The 22,977-nt window shown below is 40.8% G+C and overlaps 1 protein-coding gene and 1 long non-coding RNA gene across 3 annotated transcripts in view; one reads left to right on the top strand and one right to left on the bottom strand.

Annotated features, from left to right (window-relative positions):
* Positions 1 to 22,977, bottom strand: part of LOC139045251 (uncharacterized) — a 41,129-nt gene that overhangs the window by 16,334 nt on the left and 1,818 nt on the right. The window lies entirely within an intron of this gene.
* HTR3E (5-hydroxytryptamine receptor 3E) lies at positions 1,181 to 9,279 on the top strand. 2 transcript variants are annotated; one of them, XM_014846244.3, is made up of 8 exons: positions 1,181 to 1,424; positions 3,139 to 3,305; positions 5,978 to 6,087; positions 6,258 to 6,427; positions 7,363 to 7,523; positions 7,877 to 8,081; positions 8,257 to 8,472; positions 8,585 to 9,279. In XM_014846244.3, exons 1-8 carry the CDS (start codon positions 1,358 to 1,360, stop codon positions 8,812 to 8,814), a joined length of 1,326 nt encoding a protein of 441 aa, XP_014701730.2. In that variant the 5' UTR covers positions 1,181 to 1,357; the 3' UTR covers positions 8,815 to 9,279. The 2 variants fall into 2 exon arrangements, with proteins under 2 accessions (XP_014701730.2, XP_070365428.1); XM_070509327.1 differs by lacking the exon at positions 1,181 to 1,424 and adding an exon at positions 6,207 to 6,208 and having other exon boundaries at positions 1,541 to 3,305; positions 5,978 to 6,169.

Below are 22,977 nucleotides of genomic sequence, written 5' to 3'. Positions count from 1 at the left end.
GTAAGTTTACACTGACACGAAGAAAGCTTAAGTTTTGTTTAAGGTCAGAGTCAGCATTCTGGAGAGATTAAGACAGTTTTAAATTTTGGATATGTGACTATGACTGTTTGGTTTAGGAGTATTCAAACTGTGACCTCTGTTTGGGTTTTTCTTTAACAGCTCCAAATAGTAAAAGATCAAAGAAGGACTGAAAACCAAAATGAAAGAACAGAGCAGGGCAAAGAAAGAAAGAAAGAAAGAACCAAGGCACGTTTAAAAGACCCAAATAGAACTTCTAGAAATGAAAAATATAATCATGGGAATTAAAAACTAAATAGACAGATTAGATGGTAATTTAAACACAGTTGAGAAGACAATTTGTTACCCAGAAGCTAGATCTGAGGAAATTACTAGGGACACAGTTAAAGAGATGGAAAATAGGAAAGAGAGGTATGGTAGGCAGAATAATGATCCCCGAAGGAGTCCACATCCTAATCTTGGAACCTGTGAATATGCTAGGTTGTATGAAAAGGGAGAAAATAAGCTTTCAGATAGAATTAAGGTTGCTAATCAGCTGACCTTGAGATGAGATTATCCTGGATCATCCAGGCAAGCCCAATGTAATCATAAGCGTTCTCATAAGGGAGAAAGAAGAGGGAGAAAGGAGAGCATGAAAATGAGAGAGATGGCAGTGTGAAAAAGACTTGGCCCAAGGTAGCTGCCTTCGAAGACACGGAAATGGAACCACGAACCAAGGAATGCAGGCAGCCTCTAAAACCTGGAAAACACAAGGAAATAGATTTGCTCTTAGAGCCTCCAGAAGGAACGCAGCCCTGCCAAAACATTGATTTTATCCCAGTGAGACTCATTTCAGACTTCTGGCCTACAGAACTGTAAAATAATAAATTTGTGGGGTTTTTACGACTAAATGTATGATTTGTTACAACAGCAATAGGAAACTAATAGAAGAGGTTAAGAGGCATATAAGATAGAAGGCAATGACCCAACATGTGTCTAATAAGAGGAAGAATAGAGGAAATACAGTATTTTTTTAAAGGGCTGAGAATTTTCCAGAATTGAAGAGATGAATCTTCAGATCCAGATATCACATCAAGGTCCGAATATGATAAATATTGACTAATCCACAGCCATACACATTGTAGTGAGATATCTAAGAAAGAAAGTCTTAAAAGCAATCTGAACCTCAAGCACGGGCAAGAACAAGACAACCAGATCACTTTTTCCAGGAAGGCTACAAATGTCAGTGGTCAACCAATGCGATTGCTATTCAAAGTTAGACTAGGTGTGGCCTGTGCTCTTTTAATCTGGGCATTCTTGAGTGATGGTACATGCTCAGAGAAGAATTTAGAGAAAGAAGATGGGAGGAAGCTGGTGCCACAGGGAGAGATTGTCCCTCTACCTTGTTCTTGGTCTTCTACTTCCAGGTAAGAGAGAGACAACAATAGGGAGAGAAGCAAGACCCTCTCTGGTAGAACACTTAGGAACTTCTTTCAAATTTCCAACTCCTAGAGCTTATCTAAGATGGGCATAGGTATTGCATAACCATGTTACCATAACGCCCAAAGAGACTTTCCTTCTCTTAAAGACAGAATATCCCCTTCTAGCGACGCGCGACACAAGAACCCTTCTATTTATCATCCCATGAGCCATCTCCAGTTGTCTTCTCTTCCATTTAGCCTCTATATCCATCCCTCTTTACAAACAGGTGTAATTCTTTCTCTCTGAAGCTATGAAACCCACCCCTTTGTAGCAAAGTGCCCACTTTTCACCATAACTTCCTCATCCACGTGCTGGATCCAAGTGTTCTGGGTTAGGTCAGATGCCAGAGGGCAGCAGGTGGAGAGTGAAGATAGAGTGTGCTTCTCTTGCAGGGAATTAACATGGTATAGTGGAAAGAACGGGATTTGGAGACAGACAGACCTCTGTTTGAATCTTGGTCCCTGACTTTGCTAGTTGTTTAACCTTGGTTTCTCTGAACTCCAATTTCCTCACCTGTAAAATAGGACCTACCATGCCGGTTGCGAGGATTCAATGAGAGAAAGTGAGTAGCACAGTGCCCAGCATTTGATAAGTGTCAATAAATGGCATCTCTTCTCCTTAGGTTGTCACATGATTTCTGGATAAGAGGGCACAGGAGAGGACTGAACCAGAGGTGGCTTTTGAGGCCACTACAGGGAAGAGGCACAAATTGTATACCTGGTCTAGTCAGTAGACAACATTATAAATGGTCCTTTAGTTATTCACAGACAGTAATTGACAAACGAATAGTCATTGCTCAAGGAATGATTCAAGGATTTGCCTGGAGAGCATTGTGACTTTGGGAATGGATAGGGCTTGGTGTCCTTGGTCATCAACCATCTCTTTCATTCCAGGTTGTTGCTCTTCTAACAAATTTCCACCAGCAGAAAATTGGAATCATTATTAGTCATAAAAAGGGAGAAGACAACATCTCAAAAGCCTCAAACTAGAAAGCTGATATAGGGTTGAGCAGCAAAATAGGAGAAGGAAAGTTGGGACAGTGAAGGTGAAATAAGAATGTTCTCCTTGGGGCCCCTGAGAATGTAATCCTATCTGATGGCTGTTGCCGTCCAGGGCTCAGTTTGCATATACATTTGGGCATGCTTTGCATAGAGACAGAAACATTAGAAAGGAGGCCAGAGCTCTAATTCAGCCTACTACATTAGCTTCCATCATTTGCCTTCCAGCCCAACACATCCTCCCTGACCTTGGTGGGAAGTGCTCAGCAGCTGGGCCCCTCTTGGTAATCCTCCTCCCCCATTCTCTATCTCATCGTTGGAGGTGTATAGCACAGCAGCATCGAACAAACCTAGGTTCAGATCAAGTAGTTCCTGCCTCTTATTATCTATTTGACCTTGGGAATTTATTTCCTCTTATTGTTCTTCAGTTAATTCATTGATCACCTGGGATAAACATAGTTTCTACCTGACAGGGGCTTGGGAGGATTAAATGAGGTAAACCATTTAAAGACTTAGACTATTCCTGGCACATAGTCAATGCTCAATAAAGCCAGCTATCATTATTATCACAGGCTACCCCTAAGCTCTTGCCCTGGGCTTCTCTCATACAGGGAACACAAGAGTTCTCTCTCTCTTCTCACACATTCTATGTCTACTACAGGATGGGGCAGTACTTTCACCATCAAATGTACAAAGTTTGGCCAGCATGGGGCGTATCCCACTCTTCTAGATTCAGTGTTTGACAGGAAGGCCTTCCGTCCGACTGCCAACTTCAGCATCCCCACCCTAATCAACATCTCCTTCACTTTGTCTGCCATCCTAGGTGTGGTGAGTGATGACCCTTCTAGCCCTCCTTAGTATTCTTAATTTTTTCCCAACCCCTGGCAAGGCAACCTCCAAAGCCCTTGACCACATTGCACCTTCCTCCATCGTTGCTATATGGTCTGGGGATCTCAAAGATGCTCTGTCCAGTTCAGCAGGATGAGGTATAACAGTACATGGAAGAGAATTTCTTTTCTTCTCACCCAGTGATTCTCTATCCTGGCTGCATACTAGTGTCCAGGCTCCACTCCCAGAGGTTCTGATTGGACGGAACCCAGGCATTGGTATTTTTAAGCTCCTCAAGCAATGCTAAGATACAGGCAGGATTGAGAAGCTCTACTCTAATCCAGTTCTGCTGTGAACTCTCCTGCCCATGGCCTAACACATCAGTTTTAATCAAGCTTTTGTCCTTGATCTATCATGTTGGGCTTGATCACAGCACCACTTCTATATACCTTGGGAGTTGGTAAACAAAAATGGGGAGTGGGGCGGGATGGACAGACTTCTTACCAGCAACATGTTGGTAACAGGAAATTCTTTTGGCAGAATGAACAGCTGCAGCTCCTGTCATCATTCCTGTGGCTGGAAATGGTATGGCCAACAATGCTTATTCTCTCCCTTCATTTACAGTCAGAAAGGATTTTAAACTAAGATATAATAATTATGACCCTTTATGTACCTAACAACATAGCTTTGAGACAAGAGGGAGAAATTTAAAAATCCACAATCATGGTGAGAGGCTTCAATGTACTGCTTTCAAAAATCAAGTAGAAAAAGAGTAAACATATAGTGATTTTTAACAGCACAATTATGAAACTTGGTTTAATAAACATATCAGACTTCGTACCAATGAACATGCATAATCTTTTCTGACACAAATGGAATAGTCCCCCATACTGATGATATTTTTGGCCACAAAGAATATCTCAATCAAAATCAAGAAAGCAAAAGTTATCTAGACCACAATCTCTGACTACAATACATGAAAATAGAAACTAACCTCAAAAGCATAGAACTGCCTCCCGCCTCCGAAAACCTTATTTCTTGGTGATTTAAAATTAAATTTCCAAATGCTTTAGGCTAAAGAGAAAATAAAACAATTAAATAGAAATCAGAAATGAAGAGCACTACAAATGAAAATCTATGGAATGTAGTCAAAGTATAACTGTAGAAAATTTACATCATAAGTGCATTAATTAGAAAACAAAAGGGAAGGGCCAGCCCAACGGCGCAGCGGTTAAGTGCACACGTTCACTTTGGCGGCCCGGGATCCGCCAGTTCGGATCTCCGTGCCGACATGGCAGCGCTTAGCAGGCCACGCTGTGGTAGGCGTCCCACATATAAAGTGGAGGAAGACTGGCACGGATATTAGCTCAGGGCCAGTCTTCATCAGCAAAAAGAGGAGGATTGGCAGCAGATGTTAGCTCAGGGCTAATCTTCCTCAAAAAACAAACAAATTTTTTTAAATTAATAATAAAAAAAAGAAAACAAAAGGGAAAAAATGAAAGTAAACGAATTAAGTTTCTAACCTGAAATCTTGGTTAAAAGAGAGGAGAGAGGAAGGGAAGAATCATAATGATCAACCTTGCTCTCAAAGTGTGGTTCCCAGATGGGCAGCACTGGCTGATTGCACCACGTGGAAACTTAGAAATGCACGCAATCTTGGGCCCCACCTAGTGTGACCAACCACCCCAGCACGCTCAAGACTGAGGAGTTCTCAGGACTTGGCACTTTCAGTGCTAGAATCAAGAAAGGACCCGGACCAGTCAGGATGAGTTAGTCACCCTACCTACTGACTCAGAATGTGCCTTCCAACACGATCCACAGGCGTTTTATACACACAGTGAGGTTTGAGAAGTGCTAATCTAGTACAAACCTTTATTTAACGTGCATAGAGCCCTCTGTTCTGGCTGTGGTTCACAAACTGCAGTTGCAGATGTTAAAAGTGCCCTGAGACTAGACAAGCCCACCCAGAATCGGACAAGCCTTGAAAACAGTTTCCAGAGAAGGTTGCCTGTCTTAGAAAGGTCATCACAGAGAGGAGAGAGGATGATGCCTGGCACCTGCCAATGAGAGGACGACCACTGACTAAGCCTCTTGACTTCAAAGAATCCAAAGGCTTGTCCAAGGTCTCCTTGCAATAGACACTGGTGAGAGGGGTCTGGAAAACAGTTGAAACCTTGCTAGATATTAATACATAATAATCTATGAAAAACATTGCCATTTAGAAAATCCTTTTATATGCATTATTTCATTTGGTACTCACTACTACCCTTATTTCACACTGAGGAAATTCTAGTTCAGACAGGCTGAGTCACTAATCTTTCAAATCTGAATCTCATTTCTACTGCAGAAAGGAGAGGATTTCCCCCATCACCAGTAATTTCTCACAAAAGTGAGGAAGCAGAGGGATCAAAGTTTATGAAGAAATAGACAAAGAGAACTTCAATTATATCTGTACTTTTTATTTCTTGAAAAAAAGCCAAAGTAAATTTATCAAAATATTGACTCCGCAACATTGAGTGGTAGATACACAGATGTTTATTATATTATGTGCTACCTTATTTTCTATGTGCTAAAAATATTTCATAACTTTTTTTTTTAAGAAAAATCAAAGGGCAGGAGAAAATAACCCCAATTCCTATCAGGCTCTCACTTCTCCTCCACGTGGGCTCTAGGTCTGGGACAACCCATTTATCCGATGGAACCCAGAGGAGTGTGCAAACATCACGAAGATCAGTGTGGGAACCGAGAACCTCTGGCTCCCGAACATTTTCATCACTGAGTTGTGCGTATCAGGGGCTGGGGAAAACCAGAGGGAAGCCCTGTCTCCTGGTATCAGTAGAGTTCACAATCTACAATTGGGGCCAGTATAAGTGGTCTTAGATGGCTGAGACATGACCAGAGAGGTAAGAATGAAAAACCTAGCACCTGCCTCCCACCTAATCTCTCTTACAGCATGGATGTGGACAAGACCCCAAAAGGCCTCAAAGCATACATAAGTAATGAAGGTCGCATCACTTATAAGAAACCCATGAAGGTTGTCAGTATCTGTAACCTGGACATATTTTACTTCCCCTTTGACCAGCAGAACTGCACGCTCACCTTCAGCTCATTACTCCACACAGGTAAGTTGCAGTGGAGTCTCAGGGAGGAAAGTGAATGGCAGCAACCAATAAAGCAACAGAAAATAGCATCTAAAGAAACTGTGAGTAAATGGTGACCAAGGTGTAGAGATAGAGCAAAGACTATGGCTCTGTGGGTGCTTACATATTTTCCATAAAGGTAGAACCCAAGTCTATCTTATTCATTACCATCCCCTAGCAAAGTTCCCGGCATATGGCAGGCACTCAAAAATATTTATGTGTCGGAGAGGTTGTGGAGAAAAAGGAACCCTCATACACTGCTGGTGGGAAGGCAAACTTGTGCAGGCACTATGGAAAACAGTATGGAGATTCCTCAAAAAATTAAAAATAGAACTACCATACAACCCAGCTATCCCACTACTGGGTATCTATCCAAAGAGCTTGAAGTCAGCAATTCCAAAAGTCCTATGCACCCCAATGTTTATTGCAGCCTTATTTACAATAGCCAAGACATGGAAGCAACCTCAGTGCCCATCAACAGATGATTGGATAAAGAAGATGTGGTATATATATACAATGGAATACTACTCAGCCGTAAAGCAGAACAAAATCGTCCCATTTGCAACAACATGGATGGACCTTGAGGGAATTATGTTAAGTGAAATAAGCAAGTTAGAGAAGGACAATCTCTGTATGACTCCACTCATATGAGGAATTTAAAAATGTAGATAAACAGAACAGATTAGTGGCTACCAGGGGAAAGATGGGGTGGGGGGTGGGCACAAAGGGTGAAGGAGTGCACCTACAACACAACTGACAGACAATAATGTACAACTGACATTTCACAAGATTGTAACCTATCATTAACTCAATAAAAATTTAAAAAAATATTTGTGGAAGAAAGGATGGAAAAAGAGAATGCAGTTGAGTCAACAGGAAACTGTATCCTTGGAAAATGATTTGGATCTCTCTTTCAGTGGATTACATGTTGCTGGGCATGGAGAAAGAAGTGTGGGAAATGGCACAAACGTCCCGGGACATTGTACAGACCCGCGGAGAATGGGAGCTCCTGGGCATCTACAAGGCCACCTCAAAGATGTCTGTGGGCACCAGCCAGTATGATCAGATCTTGTTCTACGTGAGTTGAAGGCCTTTGCTTTTTCCCTCCTTCCTTGCTTCTATGCTTACCTAGAATCTCCACTAAATGAGTATCTTCCAAGTTTCAAGGTTTCTCATTCTTGCCACTTCCACCTGAGGCCATACCCCTCTCTCTTGGCTGCCCAGCCACACACTCCTTCCTAAAGCTCATGGCTCTGTCCTAACTCTCCCTTGGCAGAGGGCACTATACCAAATTATGAAGATACATTCTGCACAGCCCCAGATCTCAGGATAATACCAGACTAATGAGAAACGCAAAGACGGAAGCAGTCACTGCTATTCCTGGCAACCTTCAAATCCCATATCCACTTCCCTCTCTCTCCTCCCCACCAGGTGGCCATCAGGCGCAGGCCCAGCCTCTATGTCATAAACCTCCTGGTGCCCAGTGGCTTTCTGGTTGCCATTGATGCCCTCAGCTTCTACATACCGGCAGAAAACGAGAGTCGAGCCCCATTCAAGATGACCCTCCTGCTGGGCTACAATGTCTTCTTGCTCATGATGAATGACTTACTCCCTACCAGTGGCACCCCCCTCATCAGTATGGCCCCTCCAGCCTTTGGCAAGAGAAGGGTGGGAAGGAATGACTAAACTAGCTCAGGGAAGGGAAATATACTGGGAAAAGGAGGCTCTGTGCCTGCCAGTGTGGGACTGGAAGAGAGGGAGAAGTCCTGGATGATGCCTCTGGCCCTCACTCAGGCCTACCTTCCATCCAGGTGTCTACTTTGCCCTGTGTCTGTCCCTGATGGTGGTCAGCCTGCTGGAGACCGTCTTCATCACCCACCTGCTGCACCTGGCCACCACCCAGCCCCCACCCATGCCTTGGTGGCTTCATTCCCTGCTTCTACACTGCACCAGCCTAAGGAAATGCTGCCCTACTGCACCCCAGAAGGGAAACAAGGACCTGGGCCTCACCCTTGCCCACCTGTCTGGTAAGGGAACTCAGCAGTACCCACACTTTCTCTTCTAACACCTCCTCTTCCCTGTCCCCTCCCTCCCCAGGTGAACTTCGCAGCCCATGTCTGAGTCTCTGTCCCTCCACAGCTGTGAAGGAGCCGGTGGAGTTGGCGGGGAAGGTGCCAGGTCCCAGAAAGGCAGAGTTAAATGAGTTCCCTGGGTCAACAAGGGCCCGGCAGGAAGATGGGGCTCAGAAGCAGCACTTGGTCAGCCTGTGGGTGCAGTTCAGCCACTCGATAGATACCCTGCTCTTCCGCCTCTACCTGCTCTTCCTGGCCGTCTCTGTTGTCACGGTCGTCATCCTCTGGAACACCTAGCCATGATGTCTATCCTCTCCTGCACACTCCATCCCGGAGCTGCTTCCGGTCTCCAGGGACCACCCCGGTCCTTGCCCCATGTTGAGTACCAACTGTCATGGCCCCAAAGGTTACCAAATTCCCTGCTGCATTTCATGTACCCCAGTCCAGCCCCCTGATTAGTCTCAATCCCATACCAGACATTTTCCCCTTGTTCCTGCACTCTGTTGGCTTCCCTCAGCCCTCTCACGTGGTTCTAGGTCCGCCTTATGTCTTCTGCAAGCAGTCCCCCCTCTTCTGCCTGCTAACTGGTCCTAATAAATCATTCTGCAGAGATCCCTGGCTCTTTGTCATGTTGTGGGGGGAAGAAACTTAAATATACAGGACTTCAACTTCAGAATATCACCTGTGCACTCCTCTGCCTGTGACGTCATAAGAGACGATGCTCTCAACTTTAAGTCCATCGTGACAACTGTCCTATCTGAGAAATTTTAATTCTTTTAGGCATTTTATTATTTAATTTTTATTTATTTATTTATTTATTTATTTGAGGAAGATTAGCCTTGAGCTAACATCTGCCACCAATCCTCCTCTTTTTGCTGAGGAAGACTGGCCCTGTGCTAACATCTGTGCCCATCTTCCTCTACTTTATATGTGAGATGGCTGCCACAGCATGGCTTGCCAAGTGGTGCCATGTCCGAACCTGGGTTCCGAACCGCTGAATCCTGGGCCACTGAAGCAGAATGTGCGAACTTAATTGCTGCACCACTGGGCAGGCCCTCTCTTAGGCGTTTTAAAAGACATATTTCTTACTTGCAGATCCTTTTATTCATCCTTTTTCATTATCTCATACTAAACTGCATCTTAATACTCTCCTAATTTATTTTGCTTCATTTTATTCTTTTTCTTATTTTCTAAGTTGAATTCTCAAAGTATTCTCAGTCTTTGTACAAGTTGTCCTCTGCCAACAGTTTTAGCTATATCCCATAGGTTTTAGAATGAGATGTTCTCCTCTTCTTTGCTCCCTGGACAACTTATAATTTCAGTTTTTATTTCCTCTTTGATCTGAAGGCCGTTGAGGAAAGTATTTCTTAATCCCCATGGTAAGGGGTTTTTGTCATTGCCAATCTTTTCATTGTTAATTTCCAGTTTCTTGGTTTGTCTTCAGAGAGCACCGTCTTTAAATTAAAAACGTTTTGGAATTTATAAAGCTTTCTTTCTGGCTGAACACATGATTGATTTTGTAACTATATAAGGACATAGAAAAGCGTGTATTCTCTATATGTGGATCTATTAAATAGAACTTACTGACTGGATTATTCAAACCCTCTATATCATAGCTTATTTTTTGTCTACTTCATCTGTCAAAGCTCTAAAGTGTTTCATTCAGGTTCTCTGGGTAGTTGTAGTTTTTCCTTTGTATATCTGACTGCCACATTATATGATGTCTAAAAGTGTGTTTTACATCTTGCTTTGGCCTGGTATATTTTTACACATTTCTTTTATTCATTCTTGGTTACTTTTGGAAAGGTAATATACATACAAGGTACAAATATCAAAAGGTACAATATAGGGGGCCGGCCTGGTGGCACAGCTGTTAAGTTTGCATGTTCTGCTTCAGCGGCCTGGGGTTTGCCAGTTTGGATTCCAGGTGCAGACCTATGCACCGCTTGGCAAGTCATTTGTGGCAGACATCCCACATATAAAGTAGAGGAAGATGGACACGGATGTTAGCTCAGGGCCAGTCTTCCTCAAAAAAACAAAAACGTACAATATGATATAGAGTAAAACACGTCTCTCTTCCCTGGAACTAATAGGATATTGTATGTCAATTATATTTCAATAAAAAAAATAATAATGTCTCCTTTCAATCTTTTTTTCCAGCCACCTGGTCCCCCATTTTCTTGTGTATCTTTCAGGGTACTTCTTTATTTTCCATCTTTCCTTGTCAGTTTGTTTTAGGTACATTTTATGTAAACAACAAAAAGTTGGATTTTGTTTAACTCAGTATCTTCCTTTTGATAGATGAATTCAGCCTGTTTACATTTAGGAAAAAAAAACTGATACACCTGGTTTTATTCCTTCCATATATTTTATGTTTGCCATTTATATTTCTTGGTGCTGTTTTCTCTATTTTCCATTCCCCCAGTTTGGCTGGCTTGATCTAGTTTCTGTTCATTTTTTTTCTCCTATAAATTTGAAGTCCCACTATGCTTTTTTTTTAAATGGAGATATTTTTATTTTATTTTGTTTTTTAAAGATTGGCACCTGAGCTAACATCTGTTGCCAATATTTTCTTCTTCTTCTTCTTCTTCTGCCCAAAGCCCTCCAGTACATAGCTGTGTATTCTAGTCATAGATCCTTCTGGCTCTGCTATGTGGGATGCTGCCACAGCATGGCTCGATGAGCAGTGCTAGGTCCGTGCCCAGGATCTGAACCAGCGAGCCCTGGGCCACCAAAGTGGAGCACGCAAACTTAACCACCGGGCCAGCCTCCAGCAACGCTTTTTAGTTATGCTCATGATTATCTTCGTAACAGTTATAATTAGACCAATATCTTTCCATTAATATATCAAAACTAAATTATTATGCTGCTCCCCCACCAAAATGTTTTATTTGCCCATTCCTCCCCCAAACCCCAGCAAAATGAAAACTTTCAAAAAAAAGAAAAAGTTTACTTTTTCACTCTTCTTCTGCCTTCAGATTTTGCAACTACAGCTTAAAATTTTTAGTACTGGGCTATTATTTTTTTTCTTACAGTATGATTCTTCATTTTCAAGGATCTTTGCTTTTTATTAATTTTCCACTTATGCTATAGATTCAATTCTATATATTGCAAGATTCACAGTTCATCTCAGTTTTCTTTCCTCTTTGTCTTCTATCTAGAAAGCTTTGTTCTGTTTTAATTGTCCCCTGGTTAGGGATACTTATCTTGAGTATTTTCCTCAAGCAGTGGACCTGGTCTGTGCCCTGACTCCTTGTATGTCTGAAAGCATCTTTTGTTTTGGCAGATAATAATGCTTTCTTGACTGGGTGTAGACATCTAGAATCACCTGCCCCTCAATTGTCTGTACCTGTTATTCTAGTTTCTCATGTCTTAGATGAGACGTCCAAGGCTACTCTGATTCTCTCCCTTTTGAAAGGACTATCTGGATGCTTACAAGAATTTCTATTAATCTCTGAACATTAACCATTTTGCTAGGATATATCTAGATGTGTGTTTGAACTAATCCTGCCTGTGTCTCATTGACCCTTTTCAATATGAACATTCAAATCTTTCTTCTGCTTGGAGAATCTTTTTCTAGGATTTAAGTAACACTCTCTTCCATCTACTCTTTCTCTGCTCTGAAATTTCTGCTCTCTGCAGGTTAGGTCTCGTGGATCTGTCCTCCAAACTATCCTTTTCTTCATACCTCCATTTCTTTACAGTTTGGCTTTGTGTTATGACCAATCGTTCCGACAATGAATTCAGTTCTCAGTAGTGACTATTTCTACTCTCAGTTCATCTATTGAATGCTTTAATTAAAAATAAGATTTTTTTACTTTCATAAAGTCTTTAAATATTCTGATCACATGTCCTAGAAATTATCTTCTCTTTTTCATTAATCCTACTTCAGCAGGAGCCTCTGTCCTGAATACTCATCTTGGTCATTGAGATGATTAATTTTATGTGTCAACTTGGCTAGGAAATTTGACTGCCCAATTGTCCAGTCAAATACTAGTCTCTATGCTGTTGTCCAGATGTTTTGTTAGATGTAATTAACATTTACAATCAGTAGACTTTAAATAAAGCAGATTACCCTCCATAATGTGTGTGGGCCTCATGCCATCAGTTGAAGGCCTTAAGAGTAAAAACTGGTATTTCTGAAAAAGAAGGAATTCTGCCTCCAGAGTGCAACATATTTGTCAATTATACCTCAAAAAAGCTGAAATTAAAAAAAAAAGAGTGCAACATAGAAACCCTGACTGAGTTTCCAGCCTCCTGGCCTGCCCAGTAGATTTCAAACTCAAGACTGCAACATCAACGAAATTGTGTATATGTACACGGGAATATTACTCTGCCATAAAAAGGAATGAAATTTTGCCACTTGTGACAACATGGATGGACCTTGAGGGCATGATGCTAGATGAAATAAGTCAGACAGAGAGGGACAAATACCAAATGATCTCTCTTATATACGGAGTCTAAAAAAAACTAATCAAACAAAAACAAGCTCATAGATATGGAGAATAATTTGATGGAAAATAGTTTAACACTTCCTCAAAATGTTAAACATAGAATTACCATATGACTCAACAATTCTATTCCATGGTATATGGCCAAGGTAAATTAAAACAAGTCCATACAAAGAGTTTTACACAAATGTTCACAGCAGCATTATTCATAATAGCCAAGAAATGTAAACAACCCAAATGCCTGTCTACTGATAATGGATAAACAAAATGTGGTATATCCATACGATGAAATATTATTTGGCCATAAAAGAGAATGAAGTACTGGGGCTGGCCCCGTGGCCGAGTGGTTAAGTTCGCCCGCTCCGCTGCAGGCGGCCCGGTGTTTCATTGGTTCGAATCCTGGGCGCGGACATGGCACTGCTCATCAAACCACGCTGGGGAAGCGTCCCACATGCCACAACTAGAAGGATCCACAACAAAGAATATACAACTATGTACCGGGGGGCTTTGGGGAGAAAAAAGGAAAAGAATAAAATCTTTAAAAAAAAAAAGAATGAAGTACTGATACATGCCACAACATAGATGAACCTTGAGAACGTTATGCTAAGTGAAAAATACAAAAGGCCACATTGTTTCATACCATTTATATGAAATGTCCAGAATAGGCACATCCGTAGAGATACAAAGTAGGTAAGTAGCTACCTAGGGCTGGTAGGGGAAGAGACAGTGATGGATTGGGAGGAGTGGGGAGAGACTGCTAATGGGTACAAGGTTTCCTTATGGGATGATGAAAACATACTAAGATTAAATTATGACGATTGTTGTACATCTTTGTAAATACACTAAAAACTGAATTGCACACTTTAAATGAGTGAACTATGTGACATGTAAATTATATATCAATAAAGCTGCTAAATAAAACTAAACTGAATGACATTCTACAAAACAAGTGACCAATACTTATCAAAAGTATCCATGTCATGGGGCTGGCCCCGTGGCCGAGTGGTTAAGTTCGCGCGCTCCGCTGCAGGTGGCCCAGTGTTTCGTTAGTTGGAATCCTGGGCGCGGACATGGCACTGCTCATCAGACCACGCTGAGGCGGCGTCCCACATGCCACAACTAGAAGAACCCACAACGAAGAATACACAACTATGTACCAGGGGGCTTTGGGGAGAAAAAGGAAAAAATAAAATCTTTAAAAAAAAAAAAAAAGTGCCCATGTCATAAAAGACAGGGAGAGACTGAATAATTGTCATAGATTGGAGACAAAGGAGAATGAAAACTAAATGCAATAGGGGATCTTGACAGAATCCTGGAACAGAAAAAAACGATATTGAAAGGGAACCTTGTCGAAATTCTAAGAAGTCCATAGCTTACTTAATAATATTGCACCAGTGTTAATTTTCTGGCTTTCATAAGTGTGCTATGGTTATGTAAATTGTTAACATTAGAGGAAAAACATTAGGAAACTCTGTGTACTATTTTGCAACTTTTCTAAAATTCTAAAATTATTTCAAAATGAATATTTTTTTCAAAAGAGAGAAACTTGAGATATTTCAACAAATTGCAATGTATGAACTTTATTTTGATCCTGAATAAAACAATAAACTGTTAGAAGAAAAAACACTCATGAGGTAATTGGGGAAATTTGAACATTGAGTGGATATTTAATGATACCCAAAAAAGTCATTGAGTCATTGGTAATTTTCAGTAGGATAATGACATTGTAGTTATTTTTGTTAAATAGTCCTTTTCTTCTAGAGATAAATGCTGGAATATTTACAGATTAAATGATAGATGTCTAGCATTTGCTTCAAAATAAGCCAAAAGGAAAGCCTAAAAGGTTTGGGGGGTGAAATAAGATTGTCTGTGAATTGATCATTGGTTCAGATGATGATGAGTACATAGGATTCGTTATACTATTTCTCTACTTTTTTGTATGTTTAAACTTTTTCATTACAAAATGTTTTAAAACTGCTTGTTTCTTTCCTTTTGCCTCCTTTCTGTTTTACAAATCCTTATCTCTTCTCAGGCAGATGCAGCCTCAAAGCAACCATGATGATGTCACATATTGAGAAAGATAAAGGAAAAATGCACATACTGGCTCTCTAAATATTATCTACAATTGAACTAGTATTAGGAACACAATGTTTAAGACAGTGGTTCCCAATTTTGGGGTTATGGACCCAGGGAACCAAGCCGTGGGATTGTCAAATACACACATATTGTCTGTAAGTGGAATAAACAATACATGCCATATATATATATATATATACACACACACACGTATATACATATGCATAATTATTTTTAGAAATGTGTTTTTAATTTCAAAATATATAGGGTCTTCCTAATTACCTTTTTGTTATTGATTTCTAACTTAGTTACACTGTGGTCACAAAATATGTCAATGCATATCAAACTTTAAAGTCACATGAATTCCCTTGGGGATCTTGCAAAATGTGGATTCTGACTGAGGAGGTCTGCTTTGGGACCTGAGCTTCTATATTTCTAACAGGCTTTCAAGTCGTACTGCTGATGCTGCTTTATGAACCATACTTTTCATGGAAAGGGTTTATATGACACCAGTTCCTCGAAATCTGTTGAGATTTGCTTTATGTGTAGTTAACGTTCACAAACGTTCCACAGACATTTGGAAATAATGCATATTATCTAATTATTGAATGCAGTGTTCCGTATAAATCCATTAGATCAATATGGTTAATTGTGACTTCAAATTTTCTGTGTCCTGATTCATTTATCTGCTTGATCTAGCACATACTGAGAGAAATCTATTAAAAATCTCATACTATGATGGTAGATTTGTCAGTTGTTTCTCATAGTTTCATCTATGTTTACTTCATATGTTTTGAAGCTTCATTTTTAGGTGCACAGGATTTGAAAGATTTTATCTTCCAGGTGAATTAAAGCTTTATCATTATCATGTGATCATTTCAATTTCCAGTACTAAACTTCCCTGCAGATTTGTTTTGGACAGCATTTGTCCAATGCATCTTTTTCCATCTTTTGACTTTCAGCTTTTCTGGTCCTTATGTTTTATGTGTGTCACTTGTAAACAGTATATTGCTGAATTTTATTTACTGGTCCAAGCTTTATGTAAATAATAGAAAGATCTTAGAATGTTTTAACTCTTGTCATCTTCTTTCTGACTTATATGAGTAATTTAGCACTTTCTTTCTTTAACCCCCCAGTTTAGACATTAATATGATTTTATACCATCAATATTTGTTTAAATTTACTCACACATTTACAATTTTCTTTACTGCATCTCAAACCTTTGTTCTGGAATTTTCTCCTGCTTGAGTATATCTTTTAACAGTGCTGTTCAATATGCTGTTCAAAGTGGTAGAAACACTTTATGCCTGCACCGTCCAATATACTAGCCACAAGCCACATGTGATTATTGAGGACTCGAAATGTGGCAAATGTGACTGCACTACTGAATTTTAATTTCATATAATTTAAATTTAAATAACCATATGTGGCTAGTGGCTACTGCACAGGATAGTACAAATTTAGAAGTCTCGTTAGTAAAGTTCTTTTGATGATCAATTGTCTCAGTTGTTTTTAATCTGAAAACATATTTACTTCACCCTTGTTCTTGAAAGATAATTTCTCTGGGAAGACAACTCTAGGTTGACGATATTTTCTCTCAACGCTTTAAGATGTTATGCCATTATCTTCCGGCTTCCGTTTTGGCTCTAGTGAAGTCAATCTACTTTTGTTCCCCTTTAGGTCATATGTATCTTCTCTCTGGCTGTTTTTAATCTTTTTTTTTTTTTTGTCTTTAGTGTTTTGCAGTAGGGGTTTGGCAGTTTTGCAATTCTACCACCAGTAAGCGCTACCGTGTTGCTAACACTCTCTGTACCCCTGGACTCAGCATCTCCTTCCCGTCCAGGCATTGGGGAAGCTCCGGTTATAGCTCCTGGTCAGCTCTTTAAGAGGGAGTTCCCATGGCAGAACTCTTGGCCCTTAATGGCCTGCTTGTATGGTGGCCAGCCATTCTAGTTTGCCAGGGACTGAGGAGTTCCCTTCAGTCCAGGATTCAGGACTTTCAGTGCTAAAAAGGGTGAGTCCTGAGCAAACAGTAACAGCTGGTCACCCTACCTGCATCCTCTCCTTCACACCACAGCTTTCTCCCTCCTGGAGCACACATGTTCCCTACAGGAGGCTAGACAATCAGCAGGCCAGGCACAGTGTCGCACTATTCCTACAATCCCTGCTCCATCTGGATTCAAGACCCTGATGTTCAGGCTAATACTTTTTGTATCTTGGCAGCACTATCTCAGAAACCCTATTGGCTCTTTCCAGTTCCACCTCACTCAGGAGGCTCAAGTTCTCTTGAAGACTCGTATGTACATTTCTGGATCTCAGAGTAGCCACGTCAAATTCTTCCCCACAGGGCTTCTGGGCTCCATGTACATCATGCATATGGCTAGGCTCCTCCTTTATGATTCCGGAACACTCTATATCAAAAGGCACCTGAATAGTCTGAGACAATCGGTGAGTAGGTTGGTGCACCGCAGGGCAATGACCTCTAGAGGGTAGTGTTGCCTGACTCCACAAGCCACCCTCTCCATCTCATCAAGGCCCAGCCAAAGCCGTGTACTACAGGTGAAAATGACTTTATTTTCTTTTTTTCTCCCATCGTCTTTTCCCTTAAGGTGTATTTTTTTTTTTGTAAGAAAGATTGACCCTGAGCTAACATCTGTTGCCAATTTTCCTCTTTTTTTTCTCCCCACAGCCCCAGTACATAGTTGTATATCCTAGTTGTAGGTCATTCTAGTTCTTCTATGTGGGATGCCGCCACAGCACGGCCTGATGAGCAGTGCTAGGTCCACGCCCAGGATCCAAACTGGCGAACCCTGGGCCGTCGAAGCAGAGTGCATGAACTTAACCACTCAGCCACCGGGCCAGTCCCTCTCTTAAGTTTTTAAGTGAAATTTCTTTTGAATAATCCCAACCTGTTTTAACTGAGCTATGGAGAAAGTTTAAGGGATATTTTCTCCTCAACTCTCAGCCTGGAAAACAAAAGTAACATTATACCTTTGGAGACAAGGTATATGATAGTGAAAATTCCATTAAAAAACTCAGAACAGAGTGAACTCAGAATTTTAGTTCTTCTGTCATTTTCTAGTGAGCGAAGACATGAACAGTAAAAACCTGAGCTATCCCATGGCACATTTGTAACTCTCAACTTTCGGAACAACAACTCCAGACCCAAAAGTGACTAGGAAGATAAACAACACTCATGGTGGTGAATAATCTACTCTAATCACTAAGCAACAAGTGAGCCGAGCTGAGAAGCACAGAAGGCTCTAAGGTTTACCTTCAATGTGCTCTTGTCCATCCGTTTGATGCATGCAATCACCAGAGCCCTGACTCTGCAGCAAAGCCTAGAAATGACCAGCTCTGGTACACGTACCAAGGAAGTCCTGCAGAGGATATATCTACCATTGTTTTGACATCTTTATAGGGAGAAGCTGAAGAGGGAAAAAGTGCCATTTAAAAGTTAAAAGAAAACACAGGAGAAAAGCCTCATGACATTGGATTTGGCAATGATTTCTTGAATATAACACCAAAAGTATAGGCAACAAAAGAAAAAATAGATAAGTTGGACGTCATCAAAATTTAAAACTTTTGCACATCAAAGGAAACTATCAACAGAGTAAAAAGGTAACCCACAGAACTGGAGAAAATATCTGCAAATCATATATCTGATAAGGGATTGATATGCAAAATATACAAAGCACCCCTACAGCTCAAAAAAAAAAACAATTTAAAAATGGGCAGAGGACTTGAAAATACATTTCTCAAAAAAAGAGTATATAAATGGTCAATAAGCATATGAAAAGATGCTCAACATCACTAGTCATTAGAGCAATGCAAATCAAAACCACAATGAGATACTGCCTCACACCCATTAGGATGGCTATTATAAAATAAAATTTAAAAAATAAAATAAAATAACCAGTATTAGTGAGCATGTGGAGAAATTGGAATCCCTGTGCACTCTTGGTGGGAATGTAAAATGGCACAGGCGCTATGGAAAACAGTATGGTGGCTCTTCAAAAAATTAAACAGAATTATCATGCGAGTCAGCAATTCTGCTTCTGGATATATACCCCAAAAAAGTGAAAGCAGGGACTCGAACAGATATTTACACACCCATGTTCATAGCAGCATTATTCACAATAGCCAAAAGTGGGGGCAGGAGGCCGGACCAGTGGTGCAGCAGTTAAGTGTGCATGTTCCCCTTCCGTGGCCCGGGGTTCACCGGTTCGGATCCCGGGTGCCAACATGGCACTGCTCGGCACACCATGCTGTGGTAGGCATCCCACATACAAAAAGTAGAGGAAGATGGGCACGGATGTTAGCTCAGGGCCAGTCTTCCTCAGCAAAAAAAAGAGGAGGATTGGCAGCAGTTAGCTCAGGGCTAATCTTCCAAAAAAAAAGAAAAAGCAGGGACCAGCCCCGAGGCCAAGTGGTTAAGTTCGTGTGCTCTGCTTTGGTGGTCCAGGGTTTCGCTGGTTTGGATCCTGGGTGCAGACATGGCACCACTCCTCAGGCCACACTGAGGCAACATCTCACATGCTACAACTAGAAGGACCCTCAACTAAAATATACGACTATGTACTGGGGCAACTTGGGGAGAAAAATCAGAAAAAAAAAAGTGCAAGCAATCCAAGTGTCCATTGACAGATGAATGGATAAATGAAATATGGTATATACATACAATGGAATATTATTCAATCTTTAAGAGGGAGGAAATTCTGACATATGCTACAAAGTGGATGAACCTTGAGGACATTGTGCTAAGAGAAATAAACTAGTCACAAAAGAAGAAATATTGTATGATTCCACATATCTAGAGTAGTCATTCATAGAGATAGTAGAATGTTGGTTGCCAGGGCTGAGGGGAGAAGGGAACGGGGGGTTATTGTTTAATGGGTACACAGCCTCGGTTTTGCAACGTGAAAAGAGTTCTGTGGATGGATGGTGGTGATGGTCGCACAGCAATATGAATGTACTGAACGCAACTGAACTGTACACTTAAAAATAGTTAAGATGGTAAATTTTCTGTTATGCACATCTACCACAATTAAAAAGCAAAACAAAAAACATGAGCCTTAGCTTGGGAGAGCCTGAAATTACTTTTATTTATTTGTCTAAAGTTGATGAGTCTCTTACTTACTGACTGGCAACAACCAGTCATTTACTCAGCAAATATTTATTGAAGATGTGCCATGCGCCAGGTACTCTTCGAGACACCTGGGATACAGTAGTGAAAGCCCTGGTTTTCACAGAGCTTACCTTCTGGACTGATCGATATTCAAGGCTCATTTTGAAACCTTAACGCTGATATATTAATTTACAAAAAGAACCAGAACTAACAGTTGACCAAAGAAATACAAATGGTCTTTTAACATAGGAAAAGATGTTTGACCTCACTTGAAATAAGAGAAATGCAAATTAAAACTACACTTTTTCCCCCCTACAGATTGGCAGAAAGTCCAGACTGTTGACAACATACTCTGTAGGTGAGGCTGTGGGGAAACAGGCACTCTTATATGTTGCCGGTGTAAGGGCATATGGCACATTTTCCTGGATAGCAATTGTCGCACTAGTAATACCACCATGAGCAATTAAGCCTCAGCAGGCTGCCCAGTGAATTCAACAGCATATCCCCTGCCATAGGAATTGTATTCAATTTGAACCACTCTCCTTGAAGAACAAATTCTAAGAAATGAATGCAAATTTATAAAGATATCAATAAGAGCGTGTTTGTTGCAGTATTATTTGAAATAGCAAAAACTGCAAAAAAATCTGAACGTCTTATCAATTGAGAAATGGTTGGATAAATAATGGTACATTCATACTGCAGAATGTCATGGAATCACCGAAAATAGCTAAGTTCGTCTAGATTCTATCACATATAAACAAAATTAAGTTTCATACAAAAATGCCTATCACAATAATATCTAATGCTTAAATTGTGTTGACAGTGTGTCAAATGGTGTTCTAAGGGCTTTTCATATATTATGTCATTTAATCCTCACAACAGCCCTATGAGGTAAGTAGCAGTACTTTTGTCATTGCCAGTGTTGCCGAGTGGATTCCACCTCCTAGCGACCCTGTGTGCAGCGTAGCAGAACCCTGCCGGGTCTTTTTGCACCATCTCTCACCTCCCTGTGCTACGGCAGACAGTGCTCCGCTGCTACTCACAGGGCTTTCACGACCAGCTTTTTCAGAAGTAAGTGACCAGGCCCTTTTTCCTAGTCTATCTTGATCTGGAACCTCCGCTGAAACACCAGTGGCATCGCTTTCAGCACCACAGCACCACACAGCCGCCACAGTATGACAACCAACAGATGGATGGCGTGGTTCCCTGACTGGTGCGAACCTGGGGATGGCAGTGAGAACACCGGATCTTAACCACTAGATTAGCAGGACTGGCTAAGTACTATTAGGATCCCATTTCAAAAATGAGGCAGTCCAGACATAGAGAGCTGGAGCAACCTGCCCAAGATTTAACAGCTGGCGAATGACTAGAGCCTGGAAGTGAACACAGGCACTCTGGCTCTGGAGCACCAGCATACAGCCATATGGTGTACTGTCTCTAAGTATAATTCTATGTTTGAATATGTGTTAATATATGTAGATACATATATGCTCGAATATGTGTGTATGGTGTGAGCGTGTGTGTTTAGGCATACATTTCTAGACTTACACATGCAAACTTAGGAGGGAAATGGATAGAATACCAACCACATTACTAATAATGGTTATAACTCAGGGGGTTGAGTAGGATGAGAGAAGTAGGGAAAGGGATTTTTATTTCTTTATATAGTTTGTGTGTCTGTGTGATCATGTATTTGTGGTTTTCAATATCTTTCCATTTTTCCCAAATTTTTTATTGTGGCAAAATACACATAACATAAAATTTACTATTTTAGCCATTTTTTAAGTGTTCATGTCAGTGGCATTAAGTACATTCACATTGTTGTGCTGCCATCACCACCATCCTTCCATAGAACTCTGTTCATGTTGCAAAACTAAAACTCCATGCCCATTAAACAATAACTCCCCTTTCCCTGCTTCCCCCAGCCCCTGACAACCACCATTGTACTCTCTGTCTCTATGATTTTGACTCCTCTAGGTACCTCTTGTAAATGGAATCACACAGTGTTTGTCTTGTTGTGGCTGGCTTATTTCACTTAGCATAATGTCCTCAAGTTTCATCCATGTTGTAGCATACGTCAGAATTTCCTTCCTTTTTAAGGCTGAATAATATTGCATCATATGTATACACCACATTTTGCTTATCTGTTCATTCCTCAGTGAACACATGGGTTGCTTCCATGTTTTAGCTATTGTGAATAATGCTGCTATAAATGTGGATGTATAAATATCTGTTTGAGAGCCAGCCCTGATGGTCTAGTGGTTAAAGTTCGGTGCTCTCACCCCTTTGCCAGCCCGGGTTCATTTCCCAGTGGCAAACCACACCATTCATCTGTCAGTTGCCATGCTGTGCTGTGGTGGCAGCTCATATAGAAGAACTAGGACTTACAACTATGATACACAATGATGTACTGGGGCTTTCGGGAGGGAAAAAAAAAAGATTGGCAACAGATGTTAGCTCAGAGCGAATCTTTCACTGAAAAGAAAAATCTGTTTGAGTCCCTCCTTTCACTTTTTTAGGGTATATATCCAGAAGTAGAATTGCTGGATCATATGGTAATTCTATGCTTAATTTTTTGAAGAACCACCATACTGTTTTCCACAGCAGCTGTACCATTTTACATTCCCACCAAGAGTGCACAAGGGTTCCAATTTCTCCACATCCTTGTTTCTCCATAACACTTATTTTGTTTTGTTTTGCTAGTAGACGTCTTAATGGGTATGAGATGATAGTTCATTGTAGTTCTGATTTGTAATTTTCTTTTTTTTAAGATTTTATTTTTTATTTTTCCTTCTTCTCCCCAAA

The sequence above is a fragment of the Equus asinus genome, chromosome 5 (assembly GCF_041296235.1).
Source record: "Equus asinus isolate D_3611 breed Donkey chromosome 5, EquAss-T2T_v2, whole genome shotgun sequence".
Lineage (NCBI taxonomy): Eukaryota > Metazoa > Chordata > Mammalia > Perissodactyla > Equidae > Equus > Equus asinus.
Note: the sequence above shows the minus strand (reverse complement) of the source record. Positions and strands in the feature narration are given on the sequence as shown.